Source organism: Bombus terrestris, chromosome 10 (genome assembly GCF_910591885.1).
Source record: "Bombus terrestris chromosome 10, iyBomTerr1.2, whole genome shotgun sequence".
NCBI lineage: Eukaryota > Metazoa > Arthropoda > Insecta > Hymenoptera > Apidae > Bombus > Bombus terrestris.
This window is the reverse complement of record NC_063278.1, coordinates 6,528,357-6,543,776: the sequence shown is the minus strand read 5'-3', so window position 1 is coordinate 6,543,776 and position 15,420 is coordinate 6,528,357. Positions and strand designations below refer to the sequence as shown.

Here is a 15,420-nt window from a genome sequence, read left to right as displayed (position 1 = left end):
ATATAATCCCAACGAGAGGATACTACGCGCGATCTGGTAGCCGTGTACTTTTTGGCTAATTGATATCGCTTAAGCCACGAATTGGACTAATTGCAAGGTTAAGCTCCGTGCGTACGCGAAGCACCACTTAATTATCAACGAGTATACGGCCACGAGATTCATTGGTCGTTGCATGGACATTCGCAAAATATCGAAATCACTTTTCGCGAAACGTAGCGAAACACTATCTCGTTGGTCGGGACACTTTGTCGATCTTCCCAACGCTGTTGGATTTTAACGCGAACTTTGACATCGGTACACGTCGTTAAAGCAATTCCCGAGAGTTGTAGCAACTTTACCGTGAAGAAATTTATCGTTTTAGGGCCGTCTGGCAACGGACCGTTTACCACCGACTCTCTGGTCAAATTTCCATCGTTACAACGTCTACTGACCAGAGGACGCTCGAGGATCGTTTCGAGCGCCAGAATACTCTCGAAATATCATACGCCTCGGTTCGCCTTCGTCGTTTCCACCAGCGGGAGACCGCGGCCGAACGTAACCAGCCGAACGAGCGGAAAGGTTTTCTCTTTCTCGTCGCGAAAGTCCTTCTAGAGGCGATCTCCCTACGAAATCATCCTCGAAGGAGCTTTATCAGGAATGCAGCATCTTTCAACGGACCCATATAACGGCGTTATACCAGCATTAAGAGAGATAAGTGAAGCGAGAATGATTCACGAGGGACGGAAATAGAACTATGACCGTTTCTCGACCCCGTGCTAGCTCTCGTGTTCGCTCTTCTCGAGGGTCGACCAAGAGCCCTAAAGAGCCCGTAAGACGACCGCCGGTGTAGTACGAGGCCGGACCACTCCCGCTTTCAAAAACGCACGCGCACTCTTTCCCACATGAATTTCCGCGCGTTCGCGTTTTCTCAGTCGTATTGTCACACCGGCTTCTCCAATTCATTCGTTCGATTCACAATCCGTCCACGTTGCTCGATTTCGATCGATCATTTCTCCCGCGCAAATCGATTCTGAATCGAACGAACGATGAATCGGCGAAGTCCTGGCTATTTAACAATTATCCGAAAGAATTAATGGAATCGTGTTTCTGTTCTGCTCTCGCTAACTCAAGATATGGATAAGTTCTCTTCGTTCGCCGAGGACGTGACGCTCGCCCGCTTCTAGCGCATCTAGCGGCACTGTCAAGGTAAATTAACGATTAACAGTCTCAGTTGTAAACTAACTTTTAACGATCTTTGCTAGCCGTATAAGAAAGAGAACAATTGTCGCTTGCGTACAGCTCTTGCGCTGATCTTCGTTTAACAACGCGTTTCATAATACTACTAATCTATAATCGAACGACCGACGAATCACCTGGATATAAAGCCAAACGCGCGTCGCGTCGCTTCGTAAAGCAAATGGTAAAGCGTTTCCAGTGACAGAGAACCGGTCGCGGAATATTAAACGTCGCCGGGCAAATTTATCGGAAAGCGCGTTATCGAACCTATCTATCCAGGTAATTCGCGGCACTGCTACCTCGACAAAGACTAACCATCGATCTTCCTGACATTGTTGTGCTTGCAGCTTGCACATCGGGACATTCATCGTGTTTTGTTTTGTTGTAGCCTCACCCACATTCCTTCCCAATACCCCTTCAGGTTCCTACATACGCGTCCTCGACTTCTCCACTCTCCTCGGGCTCTCCACGTTTCCCCGCGGCATCTCCATTCCCCGACCCGACCAAACGTCTCGAGCTTTCGCGACCTTCTCACCTCATCCTCCTTGGGACTCCAACGTTTTCCATTTTCCCGCTTCGTTTCCTACATCTTCTATCTTACGCTCCTGTTCGTCGTTGCCTCGTTTCGTGCCCGCAACGAGTACCTGGCTACGCCGTCAATTTTCAGAGGTAAGTTTATCACGCCGCGTCCTCGGCAGTTTACCGATATTACCTAAACCACGTTACATACGAGTATCGATACTTACTAGTTTTAATCGTTCGATTTCTACTATTCTACTATTTCTACTATTTCTACTATTATATTCTTTCGTCTGACATCAATGTTCGCGTTTCTTCTTATTCGTAAAGAAACGCGAAGAGAGAAAATTCTTTTTATTCCCTTCCAGTATTTCTGGTATTTCATATCCGCTTCTTATGAAAACTTTGTCAAGTCTCGAAATTCAGAAAGCCAGAATTTTGTCAAAGGAAGCCCTTATAGAGAGACAGATTTCATTTTGCTTCGAGTTTGGAGACACGAAATGACGATAATCGACAAATCGCTCGACGTTCCCCTCGTCAAATTAATTACGGTATCAAATGGCTCGCACCGGATATCAACCATATTTCTGTCGATTCGCGTTACTCGATTGTTCCTCCTTGTCCCGCGAAAAGAGACCGCAAACGAAATTTTCGCATAACGTGCCTCGACCACTGAAAAATGAAGTGGCGCTTTTTCCATCGATAATTCTCGCACATTTCCGTGACTTCGGAAGAGCTTCTCGTAGATTAATAAACGTAGATCCCGATGTAATATGCAGCCGACTTTCCCTGGAGTCCTTAGATAGTGCGACGTAGTAGGGGGATGCGGAGGAATGGTCGTTTTGCGAGAAGGAACGCCAGTGAAAAAGGAGGAAGAGGCGGGAAACGCAGCGAAAAGAGTGCCCAGGGATATGAGCTCCGCGATATCTGCGCCGGAGCTCTTTGCTAACTCGCGGCAACCTTTACATCAGGGGGGAAAAAGCTGCTCTGGAAAAAAGGCGAACTCTCGAAACGCAGGGAGCTCGAACGCTTCGCGAGGTAGCGAGAGAGGGGGATAGAGAGAGAGAGAGAGAGAGAGAATAGAAAGAGACGGTCAGTATTAAAAAGAGGAAGGAAGGAAGGAAGGAAGGAAGGAAGGAAAAAAGAAAGAAAGAAAGAAAGGAGGAAAGAAAGAGAAACTGGCAACGATCGTCCAAAGAAATCGCTGCTAAATTTTCCATGTCTAGAAATGAGTTCCAGAATGTGTACGTTTTCCTTTACGCGTTACGTTTACTCAGATAGAATAATTTAATTTGTTAAAATTCTAGAAAAACTGCGATTCCGGGAATTGTATTCATTTATAGAACAAAGAAAATCGAAAAATACGGATTGCTCTAGAGATAATCGGAATAATCGCTCGGTCGAAGTGTATCAGACGACCGCGTCAGCTATACGTACCGAATGTCCAGAGATTTATATGTATACGCGGTGCAACGTGTGCAAGATACGCACCCTTAACACCGTCATAATGGACTTGCAAACTATTCAGCGTGTGGGAAGCCAGCTAGCTAACTTAGCCTGGCTTCAAAGCCGGCGGTCTCCAACTATAGGATGCTTCCGAATTACAAATCCGAAGATGGTACAAGTGCTGACTATCGCGTATTAGAGAAATTGTGTTAGAGAAACTCGTTATTCGACGCGTGGAACTTCCACCTAAGAGGAAGAATAACGATTACGAGCAAAGGATTAATGACAATAAAAATTGCTCGATGAAAGCAACAGCAAAATTGGCGAACAACTTTATCAGGAAATTTGTTAATGGTGGATAAAGGCGCGTTTCATGCCTCGACCATTCTGTGACGATCGAAATCAATTACGGGAACAAATTGTAACGAGCGTCCTTCGAAGCGAACGCGAGATAAAAATTAAATTTCCCATTTTCATTGGCGGCCGCGAGCGGACGGCAATTATTTTTTAATCGTCGCCGAGTGTAATCACGTATTAATACACGAATGTTGCCCCCGATAATTGCACGAGAACACATCGGTAAACCGTGAAATCGTCTGGTTGCCAGCCGCAACAAGAACGAAACTCGACGACTTCAACGTTCATAGATAAACCTAATGGCCCATGCTAATTAGAAGCAAAGACCATTATCGGCCCTCTCCAGCCGGCAAAAACAAATTTGTCGGTCACATCTATTACCGATTCCGCTTGTTCGTAACGACTGCTAACGGGAATCTGCACTATACATAATCAAATATACATTCGATCGAAACCTAACCTACACTAAACCGTGGTAGCTGCTCCTTCATTTACGTATCCATTTAACGCTATTTTGCTATTTTCCCTATTTTACGATGGCTTCTCCGATGAGAATTCAACGACTAGCACCCTACGAGAGCAAAGTCTTTAAGAATCGTCAATTTTGGAGAATGGTTAAAACGGTCTAATTGTTACTTAGCATCAACCCTAGATAGAACGAGGGTAGCGAAAGCATACGATCCCGCGGTATTCAGGCTTAATCATTCGCTACTTAGTCCAGAGTTATCTCCCTCCCGTTGACCGAACTTTCCTCCTACGGCGTCAGTTCCCCGAGGAACTTGGCGACCCTGATGCCCCCAGATAAACTTAATAGAACCGGACTAATTAGGCCGGAAAGTCCGGGAGCGGAGGAATCACCGGTACCTTTTGCGGCTCACGAATAATTTCGACGGCCACTTGCTGCCACAGGAGAGCCCCAGGAGATGAAGCAGCAATTCGCCGACCAACGTCATCCACGCGCATCCCGCATCCTGGATCGTCGATAATTCAGCATCGTCGTCAACTAGTCTGCTCGAATTCACTGCGGGGAGCATACTTTCCGGAAGGTTGAGCCTTTCAGGAAGTCCTTCTGATACGCCAAGCTACGTCCTCTCCGACAACATCGGCAACGTCCATTTTTCCATCTTGATCGTACCGAACAAGGTAAGAATTCTCTTTTTCTCTCTTATCTAGTTAAATGTAAGATAACAGGAATAGAGGCGAGACCAATCGTACTACGAGTATATTATAGTATGAATAACAGATATAGCGGAACGGAGAGATGGAATTTCTATTTGGTTCGCTCGTTAAAGCAGAGACAAGGTAAACTATCGTTGGCTAGGTTGATTCCATTAGCCACCTTAAGCCTCTCGTTTGTCGAAGAGAAGGCAGAAAGGAGAAGCAGAACAGTGATGCCCTGTTATACCAAATATCCACGAGGGTGAGCTTCGTTGAGATAAAGATGAATCTACGCCCAGCAACGGAAGGAGGGATACAAATAGGGTAGACGAAAGAAGAAGGAGGGTTGTAGGGGATCCTTCTGAACGATGCTTCATCCATAGCACAAAGGAGAAAAGCGGGAGAGTAACAACCGCGTCGAAACAACACCACGGAAGGGAAGAAAGTTGCAGGGAAAACAGAGAGAAGCCTGCCTTCCGTTTCGTTCGAAATGAGAAATTGCTGGAGGACTTGGCAGGATAAATGAATCAACACCGCAGTACCTGGTAGTTTTGTTTTAACTGTTGAATATTTGATTGACCCGCAGACGCGGCGAGATCACTGTAAAACCGCTAATTTAGCTTCCAGCGTAATTTCTTTTAGCTGCAATTTATCCTGTCCACGACGATGCCCTTTAAATTGAAGACAGAGAATGTCGCGTCGCGATGACGACTCGATTCCCTTTTCGCGCGACTCGAATACACATCGAACGGAGACTCCTTTTAATCGATCCGAACTTCTTTCTCGTTGCAGAGCATCGTCGAGTGGTTCGACATCGTCCAAGAGCAAACACGAAGAACGGAGGATCTCAAGAAACAAGGGTCGCCATCCAATGGAAACACCGTGTTCACGGACGGAAAAAGTATCGTAGCTGAATTCGACGTTCGAAAACAACGAGGGAAATGTCCAGCCATTCTCTTTTTGCCCCGCTATTCCTCTCTTTCCCATGGTTTCCGCATGAAAATGTGAGAAATACGATAAACGTTGCCACACCGACTAACGGCACGGGCAAAACTATCGTGGCCAAATCAAATTTAAGTCCCATGTGTGTAAACTGCATTTGCAGAGATATGTTTTTCCTGGCATTTCGCGCGGTATGTCCCAACAGCTTTAATTTTCTCCCTTGGGATCAGCGTTGCGCTCGTCCATCATTTACGCGTATCGAAAATTAAAGCGGGACTCGGAACGCGCCACGTACGTACGTACGCGAATCGATTTTTCTTTCGCGAATCATCGTCGAGAAAGCGGCAACATCGTCTTCCGACGTTTTCACGCTTTAAAATCTCCTTTAATCTTTCTTGAGAAGAGCAAGTCGCAAATACATGTTTTCCTTTCTTTTTTCGAACTTCCTGTCGCTCGGGAGGTTTGCACCGGGCGAAAGAACTCGACAGGTAAGAAAAGGGATAGAGAGGAAAAAAAGAAACGGGGTAGACGTCGTAAACCTTATCCGCAAGCACGTGCGGATCGTTAGAACGCCACGTGGAGGCGACGATTTCGTTTTACGGGATTGCAGGAAGAAAGGCACGACATGGACGATCCCGGATCTTGTAATAGGATTTCCGGGATCAACGAGTCTTCCTACGCGACAGCCAATGTCTTCGAGGCAGAAACGTAATTGCGTGGAGCAACGTGAATTTCGACGATTTCGAAAACCTGTTTGGCTCGTCCAATTCGTTCGATATAATTCCATCGAAATGTTATCGAACGTAACAAGGTATTCTCGTTCGTTTGCAAAATCAAGCGAAACTATCAAGAACCAGTTTGCGATTAATTCGTCGACAGGAACGGATCTGCCTCGATGAACGGCCCGATGTTCCAAACGTGGAGCAATGTTACCGTGAAAAGACGCTTCTCGGTTTTCGAGCGACAGTTCGTCGAAACGTATGTCAGACGCGTCCAGGAGAGTATTGTACAAAGTATTCCTTGTATCCCTTTGAGCAGCGTGTGTGCGTGCGGTGTGTGCGTCGAACACCAATCGATAGAAACGACGAACAACGATCGATTCGTCTATTCTTCAGGGATAAAGCAAAAATCGTGAGATTGGGTGGAAATTGGTCGACAGAGTCGTTTGTGGCTCTACTTTTCGCCTGCGACAAGGGTGGTTGCGTTATTACGCCGAGACCGAAGAAATCAGGCTGCACTTTAATTAACGGAGTTCGCGGCAAAGCATCGTCGTAAGAATTGTTACGCCTCGACAGCGAACGAGTAATTGCATTTTCGCTGGCACCGTCGTCGAGAATCGTAATATCGGCCTCGATTGGCCTCGCCGAAACGATCGTCGACGGAAAATAGGAAATAGCAGGGAACGATAGTAACGATGGAAAACAAGGCGCGTTTATAATCAAGTCGAATGCAACGATAACAGCCAGCGAGTTACTCGTTAAGAAGAAAAACTAACGGCTAAAATGCCTCTCACTCTCTCTTTCTCTCGCTTCTCGCGTATTTTAATGTTACTGGAATGAAATTTGGCATACAGATCGAGACCGTGGTGTTTCGCGTTTCCATCGATCGGTGAACACACGCACGCTTACTTTTTACATTTTAGAGCTATAAAGAATTACATATAGATAGTTGTTGAACGAACGAGCGAACAGTGTTCCAGAGTTCTTCTTGCGAAAGAAGAGGAAATACTTTACCATTCTAGCGATATATCAGAAACTTTGAGAAGAGAAGAAAATCGTGGCAGCGTATGATGTCCGTGCAAGCTTACTAGTGCCGCCGTGCTTTTTCGTTACAAATTTATTTCGTCGCTCGTACCTATCGAACGATTTGTATGAAAGTCATCGTAAGTCATCAATGGCGCGCCGTTCCGTTTAGTGCCGTTCCCCTTCCCAACCCCAAGATTCTATTAACTAGCTCCTGTTAATATCGTTCTTCAAATAGATGACAATTATTCGAGTATCGGGTATTCGGCTACGTCCGAAAGATTCTGATTTCTTTTCACACTCGATCTTGTTACCAAGATAAAGAGAAACACAAATATCGACACCGGAACGGAACGACGAGCCTGATCATAGCGAACAAAAGAGGAATGTATTTTATGATATTTTACGCATAAAATGATCGTAAATCGAATATAGCGATTAGTCCAAGGTAAACTTAAGTAGAGGTGTATAAATGAGAACCCAAAGTGTGCATAATGTTGCACACGATATTTACGAGGGCTGAGAAGTGAACGCGTCGATTTTCTCGAGCGAGTGAAAAAGGGCCGCGGAACGGTGATTGCGTGCTAACGATTGTACCAACGACGATGATAGTTAATTACCGATAGGCGATCGTCGATCATTATCGTTAACATCTAGCCCCGTAACGAGATCATCCTGTGCCAGGATCGCATCAAACGGAAATGCGACCAACCCACTTCCGGGACGTTACGTTTTTTCTTTTCTACGGAAGTGAATAAGAACATCGGCAACTGTTCCGTGGTAATTGCCCTATCACGGATAACACTAAGCGCTACTGTAAAATATTGTATATTATTTCACGTTATTTATTTTTCAATGTTTTTACTAGGAGACGCGTTTTTACGATACTCAAGAGAATTATCGCGTAATGTTATAGAGACATGAATCGTTCTGATCCGCGGTGCTGTGCTTACATGTGACGACCAAACGGACCTGTCAATTTCGGACCCTTTTAGTATTTATAGCGATCGTTCAGAGTGATAGAATAAAAGTCAAACTAAACTCGAAGGTACAATAAAGCAATGGTTTTCAGTCACAATTCAGACTTTACAGTCACAGCGGATCAGCCGAATTAGAGTGTTTATAAACTTCAACGTATTTCCAGCAGCTTTTGCAGTGTGTAAAACTAACCAGAGAAACCGAAGCAAATCTAGTCTAGGCGAGATTTAAGAGCGTACAGCTTGCGCGTTAAAGATTATTACGAACGTGCCGTCCGCCCTCGAAATGATTGCACGTGGTCATAAGCGTGAACTGCGCCAACACATGCGGATGCAAGCAAGCTTGCCTTGTTCTCGAAAGTTAAGTAATGTTAGTTTTGAAAAAAGAGGGCCGATCGAACGATTCGTTTTGTACGACGCGTGACAGGGAACGATTACGTTCCATGCTGGTCTAATAGCGAACCAAGTGCACTATGGATCGTATGGCTAACTCTAGCAGCACGAAGTACTAACGAGTTAATAGCGAAATTGTCGTAAGGGAAAAACGAACGCTGAAGGTATTAACGAAGCATAAGCCGCTGTTGATGTTTCCTAACGTGGTCTTCGATTTCTGTCGAAGAGATCGGGTACAATAGGTACCAAAAACGAGGATATTACGACCAAATACCACTTATACGACATCGTAAAATGAAATAAAAAAACGGAAAAAAAATTTTATGTAAGAGACGAAGTTTCTATTGAATTTCGGTTGAAGACGCATCCAAAACGATATGATCCGAATCCGCCGCAATTACTTACACCTAACGAAAAGAAATGCCTAGTCAACATGTACGTGCTCCCAAAGAATGTATTTCCGTTCGGTATTTATCCATTTCGAGATTTCATTTCGATATTCATGTATTACTGTAACATTCTTTAATCGTGAATCGACATCGAGAGAAAAAGGAAAACAGAACGAAGTATTTGATAAATTTGGAGCACTTGTACATTTAAGAATATTTAAGTAATGCTAACGATGTTACTTGCGATTTGGTATATGACGAACGTCAAACACGAAAAATATTTTATTCTAGTCGTATCTTTCATGCTTTGCCAAGTAAAATAATATAATTCCTGTGTTAAGTGTAATAGTCAATTATGTTTTAATAAAATCTGCCAAGATTCTTGTCAATTCTCTTCTTCCCCTAACCATTAACTAAACCATTAAATAACTAGATACGATAGAAAAATATACACTGATACTGGAAAGAAGAAACAGGAGTCTAAGATACGAGGATAACTGCTGGAAGTAGGATTTCCTATAGAATAAACTGACAACCTATAGAAGTTATATCAAAATATATATTCGTATAAAACTCTTTGTAGGTAATACTAATAATTCATAAAGTATATTCAAACCTTTCAGAACAACACGACCACTTTCATCTTATAATCATTTGTATACAAAAAGAAAGTTAAATAGCAGTCTTTAATATCAATTATTGTTAAAAAGATGAAAGAGATATATATTTCATATGTACATTTCAATTACCAAAGATAAAACACGTAATACCTAAACATTCTTATAACTAACTATGGTATCCATCTTATGAATAGAAGTTGAAAATGATCGTAATTGTACTTCTTGACTGTTTGCGATAAATACTGGCTGGGTTTCATCCCATTGATTAGGGATACCACAGTCAGGTACAGTATACGTCAAAATATCAAATGAGCATAAACAATCCAATAGTGGAAGAAAACTTACTGTACCTGAAACATAATAGATCCAACAAATCAGATTTTTAATGTAAAGCACTGTACTATAAAGACTTGAATTATCGAACAAGTTACCAGTAATCTGACGTATGACTTCACGAATCTCTTTCTGTATAGACTTCACGTCCTTTGTACCCACTTCGGGAAGACTATTTTTTGTGTTATCATTGGCGCTATTAGACGACTGACCTTCATAATCTACTTTGAAATCCCACTTTTCTAATACTTCTTTGGTATTAACATTTGTTATAACAAGCGTTATCTTTTGTACTTTTCGTTGAATAAGCCATTCCTGAATCTGGCTAAGAACAGTATCCAAATATCCTTTGATCTTTTCATCTGTAGACATCAAAACGAACAAACCAAAATGTTCGGCAGGTTCAAAAGTTTCCGGGGGATAAATGCCTCTTTGATACAAAATACTATTCACGCCATAAACTGAAACGAGTAGAAGCAACACGTAAGACGATGAATTTTGATTAAATTCCAAGTAACGCTCGACAACTGTAAATAAGTTTTAAAAGAATGTAAAAAGTATGATCAACTTACGAAGATATTCTTTAACCAGCTCTGCTGATCCTTTTAGTGTAATACACTTTGCTTTCTGCCGAGTTTCTGTCATAGTTTTCAAATAACTATCACCCGATATAAATAAATGAACAAATTTCCGCCGAAAATTCTAGTACCTTACAGGTTATAACGAAGCCGGTTTATCATTTTAAAAACATCCAATGCGCTGCTTATAAACCGATATTTCACCAACCAAAAGACAGAGGAAAAATTTATGTACTTTGAGTACGTTCATAAAATCAACATAAAGTATAAGCTCAAAGAGTTACGGAAATGATTTAACGCGACTACTGACAATATATGTTTATAACATTACATCACAAAAGTTAATAGTTCGTTAACTAAATATGAATAAACTAACACACAAAAAATGAGAATACATTTAAGATAATAGAAATAATCTTATTACCAATCCGAAATGATATCGCAACAATGTGTTCCACAAGAAACATAGACGGTACGTTACTACAGTAACGCATCTTCATCAAATACAATCCGTGCTCGACTGTAGCGCCATATACATGAAAATGGGGAGTGTATGAGACTGCCGCCGTGCACTCAATTGCGGCTAGGTTTTTCAGGTCTTTGCACGCGTCCATCATGGCATCTGTTGAAGAATCGAGTGTTTCTGCCCTCGTATATGAATATTTACTAAAAAAGGACGCGTCGCTGGCGAAGGTTTTTCAAAAGAAAACAAAAGCGGTAAGATTATAACAAATTATTTCGTACATACAGTAATTGATCGATTTTCAAGAAGTCAATGTATATGCCATACCAGAAGTACCGCCATTCGGTCGTACCACGTGGGCGAAATAAATTCATTATTTTATATTTCGAATTCATGTTAAAATAGAATTTGATTATCATCACTTTTACTGATTATATATATATTGATTAATATTCTCATCCATATATTATTATCTTCTTTTAATTCCGGATAATTCATCGTAAAGGTACTACGACCTTCACTCATGTTCGTTTATTTCGTTTACAGCCCGCATTGCCAAAGGGCGCACCAACAATTGAAGACGTTTTTAATCATTTTCAAAAAACATCACCAATAAAGTTAAACATAAAGGCACAAGCTAAAGATACAAGTTCAGACACAAGTTCGGAGAGTGAAGAAGATGCACCAAAGAAGGTGCCACAAGTAAATGGTAAAGCTGCAGTTAATGCTGCAGCGAATAATAAAAAAAAGAAATCTTCTTCAGAAGAAAGCTCTAGTGAAGATGAAAAACCTTCGTTGCAAGTACCTGTAAAAACTAAGGCTACTGTTAAACCATTATCTAAAACGCCGCCTGTAAAAAAAAAAGAAAGTTCAGATGATAGTTCTTCAGAAGAGGAAGAGGTACCTAAAACACAACCAAAAGCAGTGTCAACGCCAAAAGTAACTCAGGTATCTAAAACACAGAAATCTTCGGATGACTCGGATTCAGATAGTGAAGAAGAATCTAAAGCAAATATAACTGCAAAAGCAGATACAAAATCAGCTGCAAACAAAACAGCTCAAACAAAATCCATGAATAAAAAGGAATCTTCGAGCGAAGATAGTAGTGATAGCGAAGAAGAAAGTCCAGTTAAGCCAGTATTAAAAAAACCAACATCTACGGCAACTATAATAAAAACAGCAGCAAAGAAAGAAGAATCCTCTAGTGATGATTCTGATGATTCTTCGGAAGAAGAAGAAGTTGCCAAACCTCAGCCAGCAGTTAAAGCTAAGCCAGTTGCTAAGCCTATTAATGTTGCTAAACAAGAGGAATCTTCGAGCGATGATTCAGATGATTCTTCAGAGGAGGAGGCAACTGTTGCAAAACCACCAGTTGCTAAAGCTATTCCAAATAAGAAAAAACAGGAAAAATCAGTTCAACAAAAGAAAGAAGTAACGTCTACTCCACAAAAGAAGGAAACAACAAAATTAGGAAAGCAAAACAAAGGTTTACCAACAAAACCAACAGTGACAGTAACAAAAGAATCATCATCTAGTGAAGAAACTAGTGAGGAGGAAGCACCACAAGCCAAAAAGGCTGTTCCTCCATCAACATCAGTAGCAGCAAAGAAAGCTGTAGTTAAAAAAGAAGAATCTTCTTCTAGCGAAGACAGCAGTGAAGATGTAGCACCAGCTAAACAGCCAGCTGTTCCACAAACAACCATAGTTGCAAAGAAAGTACCTGCTAAGAAGAATGAATCTTCTTCCAGTGAAGATAGTAGTGAAGAAGAAGAACCACCGACAAAAAAGCCTGCTCCTGCTAAATTAGTAACACCAGTTGTATCTAAAAAAGCAAAATCTTCTAGTGAAGATTCTGATGATTCAGATGAAAATGTCAAGACAGCTACAAAAGCGACAACAAAACCTGCAAAGAAAGCTGAGTCCAGTTCTGAAGATTCGGATGAATCTGAAAATGAAAAACCAGTACCTGCAGTTACAAAAACAATAAAGAAAACTGAAGCTAAAAAGGAATCATCCAGTGAAGATTCTGATTCAGATTCATCAGACAATGAAAAATCAAGCACACCTATTGCTAAAACTCCTGTCGCAAAAGGAACAGCAGCTAAAAGAGATTCAAATTCAGAGGAAGATGATTCTAATGAAAAACAGCAAATAAAGACTCCAAAGACACCTAAAGTTGAGAAAAGAAAACACAAAGAAATAGAACAGGAACAAGAAGAGGAAGATGTAGGGAAGCCCCCTGCAAAAGCTCAGAAAAATAATTACAGTAATTTCGTAAAGGCGAATAATAGTTTCAATAATGACAAGGTAATAGTTATTGCATTTGATGTATTCATACAAGAAAAAAGAAACATTTTTATTTATAAAATTCTGTGTTTAGCGACACAAAAATACTCCATTTCGTCGTGTAAAGGATGATGAGCTAGAATTGGATCCCAAATTGGCAAACAATTCTTTTGAGGCAAAGGTAAATGCTTGGAAACATTTGAAAAACACAGGCCACTCGCCGTTTTATAAAAGCTTGAGACCATGTTTCCCTGCATTCACCAGCACCTTTCATGTTTTTTTTTTAACAAAGACAATATAAAAAATGCTTTTAAAGATGTTTCACGTATAAATGGATTTGAATAGAAAACGGCGATTGACCTGAGTCTTCCTTTTGTTTTAGGAGGACAATCAGGAAGAGGGTGGTTTTAAGAAACATGGTGGAAGGGGTGGATTTGGTGGAGGCAGAGGCGGTTTTGGTCGTGGTGGATTCAGGGGAGGTCGTGGCGGTGGAGGTGATAGGGGAGGTCGCGGTGGCGGTGGAGGTGATAGGGGAGGTCGCAATAGCGGAGGAGGTGATAGGGATTGGGGAGGTCGCGGTGGTGGCGATAGAGGAGGAAGAGGTGGAAGGGGTGGCCGAGGAAATTTTAGAGGTGGTTTTGACAATAGAAGGTCATGGGGTGGGAATGATAAGGGAAATATTAATGAAGGCGGTAGATCCGACGGATTTAGGAAATCATGGGGTAACGGAGAAGGTGAAAGGGCGGGTGGTCGCGGCGGATTTAGGGGGGGCAGAGGTGGTTTCGATAAACAGAGATCATTCGATAATGCACCGCAACAAAATAAAAAAATTACGTTTGACAATTGACAATGAAAGTTAAAGGTGAGGGAAGTTAATTCAAAATAGCCAAGTATCTAAATAAAAGTTTATGTAGTAAGTGAATATTATTATATGGAATTTTTGTTTCACAGAAAGGCGCTCGTGGTTCTTGGGGAGAGAAAGCGAATCAAGACCTCAAATTCACAAGGGGAAAGTCATTTCGTCACGAGAAAACGAAGAAAAAGCGCGGTAGCTACCGGGGTGGTCAAATAGATACTAGCGTCAATTCTATTAAATTTGACGACTGAGAAAGCAGTTGTAAAAAGTAAATGAACACGTTATATTATTATTAGCCTATATATTTAATTAAGGTAACAGATAAAAGAATTTTAAGAGTGTCTAAGTTTCCTTTAGTGAAGCACTTGGATAGTATTTTTAGAATCATTAGCGCTATTGTACTCGATTATTGCAAAATTAAGTGGAGCTATATACAACTTTGCTATTATGTTTAATCTCTTAAGTTGATTCCACATAGTTTCTTTTTAACGATTAGTATCTATAAGACTGCAATTTGAGTATATCTGACGGAAATTTCTATTACTTATTTTAATACGAAGAAAATGACTTACAGAAGATATTTCGATATTGAACTACTGTATTAAAAAGTAACTGTCGTTTATTGCAATATGTAACATATTTCGTATATCTATTGCTCCTAGAATGAATAGGAAGTACAGCAGACATTTATGTCTGTCGTTATCGAAGCCTGAATAAGCCTTTCCCGTCAAATCTCTTAAGGATTTTTTGAAGATATATTCTCTATGTAATATACATTCAGCTTCGTACACGAATGTCGTTTTGACATTGCTTTCTTTCGTAATTAGTAATAAAATTTTATTGCGAATATGACATGTAATTAAAGATTTAAAATATGAAATACGATATACAAACTAATATTTAAATGAAAATGATAAATTTCAGGAGTATGCGACAGAGTTTATATATATGGAAATAATTTAATGAATCTGGTTATACTGAATTAGACAAAAAAAGATATAAATGATTTTAGGCACATAAATTTATTATCACTCCATCATTGTTCATTTAAAAATAACTGTACTTTTGTAATGCATTGTCATAGAACACCTATAAAGACAATGTACTTCTACCGATTGCATTATTATATTAACCTCCACATCTACA

At 41.0% G+C, this 15,420-nt stretch overlaps 3 protein-coding genes across 7 annotated transcripts in view; 2 read left to right on the top strand and 1 right to left on the bottom strand.

Moving 5' to 3' along the window:
* LOC100649387 overlaps positions 1-9,527 on the top strand; it is a 199,026-nt gene extending 189,499 nt beyond the window's left edge. Inside the window, exons 6-9 of the mRNA XM_048409259.1 lie at positions 1,111-1,185; positions 1,563-1,884; positions 4,447-4,680; positions 5,488-9,527. Of these exons, the coding sequence (XP_048265216.1) occupies positions 1,111-1,163 (53 nt within the window). The 3' untranslated portion in view covers positions 1,164-1,185; positions 1,563-1,884; positions 4,447-4,680; positions 5,488-9,527. The remainder of the gene's footprint in view (positions 1-1,110; positions 1,186-1,562; positions 1,885-4,446; positions 4,681-5,487) is intronic.
* A 152-nt stretch (positions 9,528-9,679) lies between these two features.
* LOC100649509 (mitotic spindle assembly checkpoint protein MAD2A) lies at positions 9,680-10,997 on the bottom strand. The gene is made up of 3 exons (XM_003398252.3): positions 10,664-10,997; positions 10,190-10,552; positions 9,680-10,108 (listed from the first exon to the last, which is right to left on the bottom strand). The coding sequence occupies exons 1-3, from the start codon at positions 10,734-10,736 to the stop codon at positions 9,909-9,911; spliced, it is 636 nt and encodes a 211-aa protein (XP_003398300.1). The 5' UTR covers positions 10,737-10,997; the 3' UTR covers positions 9,680-9,908.
* Positions 10,998-11,198: 201 nt separating this feature from the next.
* LOC100649632 (nucleolin 1) lies at positions 11,199-15,385 on the top strand. 5 transcript variants are annotated; one of them, XM_048409255.1, is made up of 5 exons: positions 11,200-11,386; positions 11,679-13,439; positions 13,513-13,599; positions 13,801-13,912; positions 13,943-14,280. In XM_048409255.1, exons 1-5 carry the CDS (start codon positions 11,285-11,287, stop codon positions 14,263-14,265), a joined length of 2,385 nt encoding a protein of 794 aa, XP_048265212.1. In that variant the 5' UTR covers positions 11,200-11,284; the 3' UTR covers positions 14,266-14,280. The 5 variants fall into 5 exon arrangements, with proteins under 5 accessions (XP_048265210.1, XP_048265212.1, XP_048265214.1 ...); XM_048409253.1 differs by having other exon boundaries at positions 11,199-11,386; positions 13,801-14,280; XM_048409257.1 differs by lacking the exon at positions 13,513-13,599.
* The last annotated feature ends 35 nt before the right edge of the window (positions 15,386-15,420 follow it).